At 40.3% G+C, this 13,416-nt stretch overlaps 1 protein-coding gene across 1 annotated transcript in view; it reads left to right on the forward strand.

Moving 5' to 3' along the window:
* The window catches only part of ABCA4 (ATP binding cassette subfamily A member 4), a 73,707-nt gene that overhangs the window by 58,703 nt on the left and 1,588 nt on the right, over nt 1-13,416 (forward strand). The window contains exons 37-50 of the mRNA XM_086901847.1: nt 382-551; nt 1,475-1,652; nt 3,064-3,179; nt 3,833-3,980; nt 6,368-6,491; nt 7,212-7,341; nt 8,229-8,349; nt 8,514-8,576; nt 8,688-8,794; nt 9,779-9,920; nt 10,486-10,620; nt 11,877-11,980; nt 12,068-12,160; nt 12,493-12,742. Of these exons, the coding sequence (XP_086757973.1) occupies nt 382-551; nt 1,475-1,652; nt 3,064-3,179; nt 3,833-3,980; nt 6,368-6,491; nt 7,212-7,341; nt 8,229-8,349; nt 8,514-8,576; nt 8,688-8,794; nt 9,779-9,920; nt 10,486-10,620; nt 11,877-11,980; nt 12,068-12,160; nt 12,493-12,742 (1,881 nt within the window). The remainder of the gene's footprint in view (nt 1-381; nt 552-1,474; nt 1,653-3,063; nt 3,180-3,832; nt 3,981-6,367; nt 6,492-7,211; nt 7,342-8,228; nt 8,350-8,513; nt 8,577-8,687; nt 8,795-9,778; nt 9,921-10,485; nt 10,621-11,876; nt 11,981-12,067; nt 12,161-12,492; nt 12,743-13,416) is intronic.

Consider the following 13,416-nt stretch of genomic DNA (forward strand, 5'->3'; position numbering starts at 1 on the left):
CTGAAATACTCTGATTTAGAAATGACTTGGTGTTAACACTGAATCCCATACTATAGGTAATCCTTATTCATAGTATTTCAAATGTGAGATTTTTTAAATCATGTTCTTAGTACTACTTGCTCTTCTAAATGCTTTGAGTAGAACACTGAATCTTAAAATATGCTTCTATAAAATCCCCTGACAGTAGTTTTCCAATGCTTTTAAAAGCATAGTATGTGAGCTCCTCCTGCAGGACTGTGCCTAAGAACTATGAATTCCTGGTGCTGGATTCATCCCTGCTGACAGTGCCCACCAAAATAGATAAAAGGCAGCCAAATTGTCTCCTGTAGCCCAGTGAAGACAGTAACTGACAACTTAATCTGTGGTTTCTGACTCTTTTAGGTGTGGTTTAACAATAAAGGCTGGCATGCTATGGTTAGTTTCCTCAATGTAGCCAATAATGCAATCCTCAGAGCTAATCTGAGGACTGGCCAAGACCCTGAGGAACATGGGATCACTGCTATAAACCATCCTCTGAACCTCACCAAGGAGCAACTCTCTGAAGTCACTGTGTAAGTCTGCTTGTGCTCTGCTTCTGGCTTTTACCCTTCCTCTTCAGGCAACTTGCAACTTCCAGCATGCTCACACTCTGAGGAGAAAGAGTTCAACTGACAGAATATGGGGGCCTTTCCCTGAAGTTTTATTCTAAACAAGAATCTATTTATGTCTCGTTACATTCCCATGAGAGCTCATTCCCATCCCACAAAGGAACTATAACCTTTGGATATATGTTATTGCATGTCTCTGTTGATTGCCAAGCATGAAGATTCTGAAACTTTGGTTCATGCTCCAAGTCCAATACATTAACTTCTGAAATAAAACACAAAATAAAAAATGGAATGAGAATTTGCCCATAATTGACTACAGCTCAAGTAGTTGACAGCCTGCTCTCTTGGTGCTAAGGACAGCATACAGGTAGATTTTCAGTGGCATGTTGTAGGGTTGGTGTATTCCCAAATCTGAAAGTCATAATTTCTTGAAAAAGACATCCCTAAAAAGACAGTATTTTCTACTCTCCTATTAATTTCATAATTCAATGAAACTGAAAACTTTGCATTATAGCACAGATGCAAAATCTGTGCTTCATCTCACTGTCTCCAACTTGCCTTTTTAAGTTTCTCTTTTCCCTGTTTCCAGAGCACTTTGGCTATTGTGCCTAAATGTTTCTTTCGAGATGTTGTACACAGGAAAGGCAGTCAAACTGAGATATATAAAGCAAGTAAAAGATCAGAGAATGGTGCCATATTTGTTAGCTACAGTCCTCAAAACAACTTGGAATAATACACTAGCACATTTTGAAACTGGAGAAGTCTCCTACTTAAAAACAGCCTTGCTACTTGTAGATCTTAAAGCACCCTCCAGAGTCCCCAAGTGCTAATAGTGTTGCCTTGCATCCTTTCCCTTGCTCACAGTCCCTTCTTGTGCTCTGTTGTAGACTGACCACTTCAGTGGATGCTGTTGTTGCCATCTGTGTGATTTTTGCCATGTCCTTTATCCCAGCCAGTTTTGTTTTATACCTGATCCAAGAACGTGTAACAAAAGCCAAACATCTCCAGTTTGTCAGTGGTGTGAGCCCTGTTACCTATTGGCTAACTAACTTCATGTGGGACATAGTAAGTAACTGCTGGTCTGATTGACAGCCTCTGATTATCCTGGGTGTGCATGAGCTAAGGGCAAATCAGTGAATCAAGTGAAGTGAAGATTCTAAGCATTGCAAAGCGTTCATTTCTCTTAAATGTTTCTCAGAGACAGAGATGTTAAGGATCTGGTGTCTGAACTAATTACAGATATAGAAATTAATTCAGGTGCACAACTCAGTCAACTAATGAACCTGTATTTTTTATAGTCTTAGGATTTCTAGCCCTTACAACTAAATATATCATGAAGTACAACTTAGCACAGCAGGGGGAAGCCTCATTGCCTGGTGCTAGTCACTCCTGCTCTCTAGAAGACCCAAGATATATTTCAAGATATTCAAGAAACCTAAGTGGGAAAGATTCTCAGCCTGCTGGAACAGTATCTATAGGCCTGACAAAATACTCCAGGGTGTCTAAAATGACGTATTCATTTAGGTAACTGTATCATAGTCACTGTTTTTCCAAAAAGATTTATACCACAGGTGCAGACTTGCTTAGACAGGGCTCAGCTTCCCTCCAGCCACCTTGTCATAAAAGAGAAAATTCTTTGTCTGGCTGAGGCACAGCAAGGGCTGGTTCTCTGGCGAAGCCTTCACAACTGAAAAAGTGGCCAAGGAATTATGCAATAAGAAAAGTACGAACATGGAATTGAAAAAATTAAAAAGAAAAGAAAATCAATATTTGAAAAGCCAAAAACTCTTCAGTATTTGGAAGGTGTTCTCTCAGGAGAAGATAAAGCAAAGCATTATTTTAGTAAATGAGGGAAAAGAAGCAAGTCCCAGAGTTCTCATTCCCTGCTGTTCACAGCAGCTTCCTCGACAGGAATTCTGCTTGGCCATTGCCCTTGACAGTGCGATGCCGAGGCATTAAGTGGTGTTAGCAGTTCCATGAAATGCTACCTTCCATTCTGCATGGGGAATTCTGTGCATTGCAGTAGAGGTGTGCTACTAGGACTGAACAGAGAAACTGGGCAGTGGCCAAGCATACTCACTTTAGCCTCTTCCCAGGAGTGTGGCTGGGGTGACTAGCTCTTCCATCCTACACAGCCTTTGTTTGCATCACCAGAAGCTGCACTTCCCTTGCAGACCCATGGCCGCTTTTTGTGGGAAGCCTGGAAGCCAGACTATGAAATAATGGATTCACAAACCATAATCTAGGAAACAACAATGTATATTGTATTTTTGATGAATAGTCTGATAAAAGATGTGGTAGAAAAACGTTGAGCATTGCCAGGGACCTGTTGATCAAAAAAATTCAATGTGACTAATTTAACTCGTATTCTGATGTTCCTCGATGTAAATTCCTTTTGGAATGATGTGTAGGATCTGGATATGTTTGTAGCCCTTCTCAGGTCTTACACATTGATCTTCCCCCTGTGCTGTGGCAGGTGAATTATGCACTGAGTGCTGGCATGGTTGTGGCTATTTTTGTTGGATTCAACAAGAAAGCATACGCCTCTCCCACCAATCTCCCTGTGCTCGTTGCCTTGCTGCTCCTGTATGGGTGAGTGTTCAAGGTTATTGCTGCAGGTGGGCCCTGTATTTCACATGGAAGTGATTGAATGTCACTGAGCTTGGTACTTAGTGGGCTTTGAAGAATAGACCTGGGTGGATCCAAAACAGGTTAAGATTCTTCTGTGGGATATTTAAATACTCTGGCTACGTGCTACAAAAGAGATTCTTTGGTCACTGCCTATCTTGCACTTTTAAGCATTAAGTGTGACCAGTACAGGAAAATATATTTGTTCAGTTGGCTGATTTCTTCCTTGCACATTGTGTAGGAATTTAGTGGTTGTTCATTTCCCACATTCAGTCAATACTAAAACATCTTTCAGCATTCAACATTTCTTTGTTTCTTCCTCTTGCTGTACAACTCACTGAAATGTGCGAAGATACCTGGGGTGATAGCAACCTTGCTAGCATTAAGTTTTCTCAATTTTAGCAGTGCATTTTCATTGCAAAAAAAATAAAAAAAGAATAAACAGAAAAAAATCTTATGTGGTAACCAGGGAGAAAATACTGTGGTGGGTTACTGGTTGGTTACACTATTTTCTTATACTTGGGATGGGAAAAAAGCTTAACTTTGCATTTTCTTTAGGCCAACTAACATGAGAATACTGAGAAGTTATCAAAGTTTTTTCTATTTCTTGCATGCAGATGGGCAGTAATTCCCATGATGTACCCTGCTTCTTCTTTCTTCAGTGTCCCCAGCACTGCTTATGTTGCGTTGTCTTGTATTAATCTCTTTGTGGGAATCAACAGCAGTGCCATTACATTCATCCTGGAATTATTTGAAAATAATTCGGTAAGTAATGTTTTGTAATTTTGCAGGATGCCAGGCATCCTTCAGAGCCTCTCTCTCACTCCTCTGCACAGCTGGACAGGGGAGAAAAATATAATGAAGGCTTCATGAGTTAGGGACTGAGAGAGATCAGTCACTAAATACCATCATGGGCAAATATTAGAGATATTACTTGAATTTATTATTTAAAAAATCAAAGCAGGATAATGAGAAATAAAACGAAAACTGAAAAAAACACCTCCCCAGCCTTCCCTCCTTCCCAGTTCTACCTCCTCCCCTAGTGGTCAGGAAGACAGAGAATGGGGATTATGGTCAGTTCATTACCCGTTGTTTCCCCCACTGCTTAGGGAGAGGAGCCCTTCCCCTCCTCCACTGTGGGATCCCTTTAACAGCTCTCCTTGAACTTCTCCAACACGAGTCCATCTCATGAGCCACAGTTCTCTGCAAACTGCTGCAGTATGAGTCTATCCCACAGGCAACAGTCCTCCCCAGATTGCTGCAGCATGGGTCACTCTTCCACAGGGTGCAATCCCTCAAGGATAGGCTGCTCCAGCATGGACTCCTCTCTCCATGGACTTCCCATGGGGTCACAGCCTCCTTTCAGGCATCCACTTGTTCTGGCATGGGTCTCTTCCATGGGCTGCAGGTGGATCTCTGTATCCCCGTGGACCTCCAAGGGCTGCAGGGGCACAGCTGCCTCACCGTGGTCTGTAGCAGGGACTGCAGAGTAATCTCAGCTCCAGCGCCTGGAGCACCTCCTGCCCCTTGCTCTGCACTGACCTAGGAGCAAGCTTCTGCATACTTCCACAGCTGGGGAGGTCTAGACATGGCTCTTTGTGCTTGCTTCTGCAGCTTGTGTTTTATGGGAAGATGTAGATGGTGGGAACTTATTCCTGGCGGTTATTGTGTTAGAGGAGGTGTTCTGCTTATAGCAGCATTTTGAGAATTGCCTGAAAATGATTTAACACCATCAGAAAGATAATGGAATACAGCAAGTACCAAAAATAGTTCTAAGGAAGGCTAAGAGATCAGTTTACAAAATGCTGTTGGTTTGTGTGCACTACTGCTATCACCTCCACAGTTGTTGAAGCTCTGGCCACTACATTTGGCACTCCATCTCATAGCAGTCCAATTAGCTGTCATTACTGATGAGGCATTTTCAAGCACTCTGTGCTGATCAAGCATTGTTATTTGCTGCAAAGGAGAAACAGATCTTGGTTAAATTCATGTTTTCAAGGGCCAACTTGACAATATTTTCTGTCCCTGCTATTCCTGCATTCACAGCTATGGTTCTTGATAGCACAGAGTTCAATCTAGTGCCATTCAGTCTATGAGACATCAGGGCAGCATGGTTACCTTTGAAAACATGTCTCTGTTGCAGACACTGTCCAGAGGGAAGATGGCCCTTCTCTGGATTCAGTGTTGGTGCAGTTCAACTGCTGCTGGCACTTACACTGTTTCAGGCATCTCTACATTGCACCAACATCCACTGTAATTCTGCCCAGCCACCAGCACTTTTCAGTATTGTGGCAGTCCTGACTATGGTCATAGCTTAATTCTGTGTCAACCAAGCACCACACAGCCACTCACTCACTCTGACCCCACTCCCCCACCTCATGGAATGGGGTAGAGAATCAGAAGACTAAAAGTGAGAAAACTCATAGGTTGAGATAAAGACATTTTAATAGGTAAAGCAAAAGCTGCGTGCACAAGGAATTCATTCACCACTTCCCACAGGCAGGCAGGTGTTCAGCCATCTCCAGGAAAGCAGGGCTCCATCACACGTAATGGTGACTTGGGAATACAAGTGCTGTAACTATGAACATTCCCCTCTTGCTTCTTCTCCCAGCTTTATGTGCTGAGCATGACTCCATACGGTCTGGGATGTCCCTTGGGTCAGCTGGGGCCATCCATCCCAGCTGTGTCCCTCCCCAACTCCTTGTGCACCCCCAGCTCCTTGCTAGGGGGGTAAGGTAAGGTACAGAAAAGGCATTGCCTCTGCAAGTACTGCTCAGAAATAGCTAAAATATCCCTGTTGTGTTATCAACCCTGTTTTCAGTGCAAATCCAAAACAGCCCCATAGCAGCTTTACATGTTACCACCAGAATTACATGACCTCTGCTACATAGGGAAATACTTCATTACAAAAACTAATTTTTTTCCCTGTTGCTAGTTTTTCACAAGCACCTTATCTGATGCAGTGTATGCCAGGATTCTGCTGTTTCTGTTTTATATTGCTTTGAGTGTAACTTGCTAAATACTCTGTTTTCTCTGTTTTAAGAACACAGAACATCCAGTTTCTTTGATATCACAATGAACTTTTCATTTATGTTGCTATGTTTTCTTGAACAGCTTATGGTTTAAACAGCTTATGTTTCTGTTTCTTACAGTCTTTGCTGAAATTTAATAAAACATTGAAAAATGTGCTGCTTGTCCTGCCACATTTTTGCTTGGGCCGTGGACTCATCGACTTGGCCATGAACCAAGCTGTGACTGAAGTATATGCAAGGTTTGGTAGGTAAAGCCAATAAGAAACAAGTTATGACAGCATCACATGTCCTGGCCTTGGATGAGATATTCAGAAGAATTAACTCAGAGAAGTAGTAGATGTTTCTGGAATTCTTACCTCTTCCATCATCAGATGGATGAGGACTATGAAAGTTCACCCTCTCTGAAGGAATCACTGCTTCTGGTCGTGCTGCCAGAGTTCTGCAGCCTAACCAGCAGTCTGCATTGGAAATGAACCCATTTGTTCAGTGTCAGACTCTGGTGCCTTTTTATCATTTGTTTGGAAGACCTTAAATCATTACAGGAAGATTTATATTTTCGTTGCATTTGAATACCTCAGTTAACAATTAAAGTGACTGTTCTTCAAATGCATTCTCTTGGGATATGGCTGTCTTTGGTATCAGGCAACTTATTAAAAGAATAATCATACAGCAGAACCCATATGTTTTTATTCAGAAAATGTGTCTTTTCACATAATCCGTGCAAGTTTTGTATAATGATATCCAAATTAGTGCATATTCAGAGATATTATTTTTACTCCCATGCAGCAGCTGAACTTGGAAGGCATTTTGTTAAGAATTTTTATAAGATTGGAAAATTAAAACCATTGCCTGATCATGAGCAAATAAAGTCCAGTAGTTCATTACAATTATGCTTTTTGTTCTGAGGAGTAGTGGGTTTTTTCAGTGGTATTTCATCTTTCTTTCTGGTGCTCTTTCTCCAAAGGTGAGGAGCATGTTTCTGATCCCTTTCAGTGGAACTTCGTTGGAAAGAACCTAGTTGCCATGGCTCTTCAAGGAGTTGTGTTCTTCTTTCTGAATCTCTTTATGCAGCACCGTTTGTGCTCCACAAGATGGTATGTCTAAAAGTTATATTAATGTTCCTTTATTAAAAGGATTACTATCTTTGTTATTCTCTGTCCTTATCTTCTTGTTCTTATTTTTTCTCTAAATTTATAGCTTTTTTTTGTTTTCCATTTATTTACCTGATCTTATCTTATTGATATCCTGATTCAAGAAAGCATTTACAAATCTGCATTATCTTAAGAGGATTTAAGAATATTTTATTAAATAATTTGTTTTCTTGAATTAAGATTTTAATGTAATTTTTTTAGTTTAAGACAATGTAATAGTGAGATTATAAAATTACCTGGAAAGTCTGTAGTGTACTCAGTACCAGTCAGGTACTAGCTACTACCATGAGGTACTAGCCTGACATCCCAGGATAGCAATTCTAGTCTGTGGCACAGGACAGCTGTATCCAGGACATCATGTGAACTTCCCCTCACTGCTTTACAAATGTGCCTCTCCCTTGATGAAAACAGCTACCTACCACCTGCAACTGGGTCATTCAAGATTGACAACAAGAGTACTAATTGATGCAATTATAAAAATACTGTCTTGCAGAGAGATCTACTCAAAACTTCTAAAGACCATTATTAGGAACTAAGAGTAGCCAAATAGTGAAAGCTGTGGCTAAAGGGGCAGGTTATTATCATATCAGTGACATTTCACAACAAAGCATGTTCTTTTGAGGAAGCCATTTCCTCCCTTTTTAGTAACTAGAGATTAACTTTAAAGGTCAGGGTTTCTCCCAACAGCAGGAATACTCCAGCCAATGTCACATTGTGAAGTTTCAACCCCACTGCTTCCACCAGTCACATTTTTGGCAGCAGATTAGCCATTGTTCCACGCTGTTATTCTGACTGAACCCAGGGCAACTCAGTATCTTGGGTTTTTCCAGGTTTGCTGAGACTGACATGTCACCTATTATTAATGAAGATGAAGATGTTGCAGAAGAAAGAAAAAGAATTATGAATGGAGGAAACAAAACAGATATCTTACAATTACAAGAACTGACCAAGGTAATATTTTGAGAAGAATGAAAAAAATATTTAGTCCTGTCTCAGTTCTAAAGTTGCTTCATCCCAATAACATTAAACTAAACCAAAAATTCAGATGATTTTCATTTCTGTAGATGTCTTGAAATAGGAACTTTCCTTTTTTTTTTCTCTCCTCATCAATATAGATTTATGCAGGTCGACGCAAGCCTGCAGTGGACAGACTCTGTGTTGGCATCCGTCCCGGAGAGGTAGGTTGTTCAATAACACTGGATTACATTCCATGGATCGGTTCAGATTTTATGCCCCCACTGATTTGCAAGTTGGAAATATTAAAGAATATGATAATTTTTTCAATTTAGTGCTTTGGCCTTTTGGGAGTGAATGGCGCTGGCAAAACAACAACATTCAAAATGCTGACTGGAGATACTGATGTGACATCTGGAGATGCTGTAGTGGCTGGCAATAGGTAAGTAACTTTAAAAAGTTAGCAAGCTACCTTAAAAAAACCTCTGTGGCAATCCATTTACCAGCATAGAACTGTCCAGATCACAGTCTCAATGATCCAGCAGCTCTATGGCACTGAGATCACATCTAACACACAATTGCATTTGATACCTTTAACACTTGTAAAATCTGTGGATAAGTTGTAGTAGTGCCAACAGTGGGACAAGGCAATCATATCTAGTGGCAAAAGAGCTCCCAAACATAACATAACCCATCCAACAGGGTATTTTGATCTGAGCTTTGGGACCTTTGTCTGGCTATTTCTAGCATCTTTGTTTACACAGTGCTGGCATAATGTCATAAGTTATTACAGTGTGGTCTGGTATGCACTTATGTTGATTTACTTCCAGGTTGTGTGCCTTGGCTTGCTAGGTGTAGTTGGATTTAATTCTTTGTCCATTGATGTGATTTGAACAATAACTTTTTTGTTGTCAGGACATGGTCCTGGGCACCCTGTTCTAGGTGGCTCTGCCCAAGCAGGGTCAGTGGACAAGATAACCTCCAGAGCCACCTTCCAACCACACCCATTCTGTGATTTTGTACTTTTCCTACTACCATTGAAGTGTTAGCCTTGTGTCCTGCCTGTCTGCTGCTACTGACCATATTCTGAGCTTCTTTTCTTCTAGATATAAACACTGTTTTCAAAAAATAATAAACCCAACTGGCTGTTTAAAGAAATTCTCTCAAGTTAGTCTATACTTCAAAAAGAAAATGGGTGAGGGAAAATGGGCTTACACTCTTAACCAGGACTGAGCTGACTTAAGACAACAATATACTCCTTGCTCTTATGTACAGACAGATATCTTCATAGCATGTTTCATCAGGAAGAATTAATTCTCATCTTACAAAAGTTGTTGCCTCAGAAAATAAGGATTTTATTCAAACTGTTCTTCTCTGTCTTAGAGCTAGTATTACAGAACTACAACTCTTTTCTTTGTTTCTCCAGTATATTGAGCCACATTTCTAATGTCCATCAAAACATGGGATACTGCCCTCAGTTTGATGCCATTGATGACCTGCTCACGGGACGGGAACACCTCTATTTGTACGCACGCTTGCGGGGGGTTCCAGCAGAAGAAATCAAGAGGGTAAAGTAGTCTTGCTTTTGATAGTTACAGTGATATTTGTGACAATTAACTGTGCTCTTAACATGCCAAGGGCCAGAATTTCCAAAGGGGACTTCTAATTCTGTGTATTGAAGTCCTGGGAGTGCTTCCTCTCATTTGGACAGTTGACTAACAAGACCACACTATCAAATGCAGGTTCTCAGGCATAAATGGTACTTTGCAAATTGTGGCAAAAACAATGGAAGGCTAAAGATGTGATTTCTGTGTCTCAGAATGGCAATGCTTGCTGTTTTGCTTTTGCCTTTAAAGTTCTATATGTATAGGAAAGAAAAGATGATTCCAGAAAAAAAAAAATTAAAATTCTTGCACAGATAGAAGTCTACAACTGAGGCTGCTTTATGGCTTTCTCTCACATAGTTAGAATGCCCCTCATCATCATCATAAACATTTTGTACTTCCCTGGCCCAGTTCTAAATGAACATGCTAAAACCCAGGGGACCATCATGTTCTACCAGAAGAGAAATGTATCAGCAATCCTGTCTGTTCTGCATTAGCTGCTGTGTGAAACAGATGGTCTTTCTCACAGGTTGCTGAATGGGGCATCCAGAAGCTGGGACTTCCTATGTACGCAGACCACCTGGCAGGGACCTACAGTGGTGGCAACAAGCGCAAGCTCTCCACTGCCATTGCCCTGATAGGCTGCCCACCACTCATCTTGCTGGTAAGTGTCATGGAAACTCAGCCCTGGGTGGTTCAATACAACATCTCATAGCACTACATGCTAAAGAGCTACAAAATCTTTGCAAGCTCTTTTCTGCCCTCAACTTAGAGCTATTTCAGTGTAATTTTGACTGAATTTCAGGCATAGTCTGGGATGCATAACTATGTTTCCAACAATCCCCAAGTGATTACAAAAGAAAGATCTTCAAAACAGAATATGTTGAGATGAAATCTATAATCCAGAAAAATCTGAATTTAAACTGCAGTTTAGTTTCAGTCTGCCTTTTCTTGTCAGAGTGTAGCCACTGATGTGAAAGATGATCTTCCAACATATACACCTGGCTGCTTTAGCCAGCAAAACAGAGGAAGATACCCTCTACCTTTTCCAGATGTTAATATCTTTGGAATAAATTATACAAATTTATACTAAACTATACAAATGCTGAAATGTAGTTCTTGCCAAATAAAAGAAGTGATCAGATAATTGCATATCTAAAAGGAAATTCTATATTAAATTACTACAGAAATTCTTTATTTAGACTATATTTTACTACCTTAGTTTGTATGTCTATGACTTTCAGACACAGTCATTTTTACTTTACAAAAGCCTATGAAGAAGTGTTTTAATACATTCTTGTAGCTGGTTCCTTATACCATTTAATATGCCTTTACATATATTCTGCCTGTAGTAAACAGACAGATAAAATATTTTCTCATAATTTCTTAAGACCCGATGTTCAATGAAATTTTTTCTATCAGAATTTTATTTATTCTTTTTATTTTATTGTTTATTATATTTTATTTTATTATTTATTTTATATGTTTATTATTATTTTTTTTTATTATTATTATTTACTTGCTGGGTTAGCTGGTTTATGTAGGATCAAATCCTTAGGTGGTATAAAATCAGAATGACTTCACTGGTTTCTTGGATTGAACAATGTCCTATATATTTATGCAAGTAAGATGACCTGGTGAGAGCTCCTTTTTGCCCAGAAAAGGCACCCCCTTCCCTGTAGCTGTGCCCTACACAGACAGCACTGTATTCTTACCCACAGTCCATGCACTTGTTTCCTTACTGCTTTGTACCAAGAGCTCCATTGGCACCCACTCACTCCTACGCTTCTCAAGGTCTCTGTGCTTTCTCAAGGCACAGATTACTGTAACGAAGCATATAATTATATGCTGTGGCCCCCAAAAATGACCTGGTTCTACATAGATTATACCTATTTTATTGCCTTAACATTTTCCTTATAGGATGAACCGACTACTGGGATGGACCCTCAGTCCCGGCGCCTCCTGTGGGACTCTATCGTTGGTGTGCTCAGAGATGGGCGAGCGGTGGTTCTAACCTCACACAGGTAAAAACAGTTGGAACTCAGAATCTGAAAGCAGCTGAAGTACATCTGTTAGCTTTTATCTCAAATATCTGTTCTCTATTTTGAAAGCATGGAAGAATGTGAAGCCCTCTGTACTCGTTTAGCCATCATGGTACAAGGTACCTTCAAATGCCTAGGCACAATTCAGGAGCTGAAATACAAGTAAGTAGAATATTTTTATGGCGGTTTTTAATGGGAAAATGTCATGTATGTGACATGTACTATTCTTAATACAAACAATTCAACATTTAACCAGACCTATTTCTGGGTGCAGCTGTGTTGTATATTATACTGTCTGACCAGATCTCATTTCAACTCTATTATGCTGCATACCACTTCTGCAGGGCAAATGCAGGGCTTCCTAAAAAGCTGGATCTTGTGCAATATCTTTCAGATACTGTTATTGTTTTCATAGCTTAAAAAAACTAATTTCCTTCCTGAATGATGAAACAACCTCTTCACCCAATTCCTAAATCCACATGTCCTTTGCACAGGTTTGGAGATGGCTACATTGTCACTCTGAAAATCAAAGCTCCAAAGTCTGGGCTGCCTCCAGATCCCACTCCTGCTGAGAAATTCATACGCATCAACTTCCCAGGGAGTTTACAGCGAGAGAAACACTACAACATGCTGCAGTATCAGATTTGTTCTTCCTCTCTGGCTAAGATTTTTCGATTAATAATCTCCAATAAGGAAAATTTGCATATTGAAGAATATTCTGTGTCTCAAACAACATTAGATCAGGTGAGTAAAAATAAAACATCCATGAGAAATCCTGTCTGGTGAGAATTAGGCAGCATAATGGGGATGTATCCAAACAACCCAAGGACCAAATTGTTTAGAGAATTATCTCACACCTCTTTCTGAGGCAAGATTCCCAGTCCTGTCATCAAGGAAGGTGTATCAGTATGAATCAGTAACTTATTCCTTGTGTAAATAGGTGCCATGTGAAAGCTGGTAAGTGTTTCCCACATTACAGAATTCACACAACCCGTTCCTTCAGGAGCAGCAGTCTGAGCAAGGTCAGCAATTTGGAATGAGACGGAGCTGAGAATAGCACTTTATTTTAAATAAGAGGTTTGGACTGTGTTGTGTCAAAGATACTGCAAGAAGCAATTAGACACATAAAACCTGGGAAGTCCAGTGGGAGTTTTGAAAACACCCACTTGCTAGAGGGTATTGGCCCCATCTGTCTGCTTTCCTAAGTAACAAAGGGTCCACATGTGCAAAGCTGTTTTTGGTGAGATTGCTAGAGAGGCATTCCTGGCTGCCTTTCAGCTTCCTACTAAAATATTCTGTCTCCTCTTTCCTATCACAACCAAACTCATGCTCTGCAAACCATGCAAACCTGGCTGAAGCCATATCCTCCTTAAGAAAAAGTAGGATTTTGCTTGCAAGCAAGTACATCCAAAGGAAGG

The sequence above is a fragment of the Cyanistes caeruleus genome, chromosome 9 (genome assembly GCF_971803275.1).
Source record: "Cyanistes caeruleus chromosome 9, bCyaCae1.hap1.1, whole genome shotgun sequence".
Lineage (NCBI taxonomy): Eukaryota > Metazoa > Chordata > Aves > Passeriformes > Paridae > Cyanistes > Cyanistes caeruleus.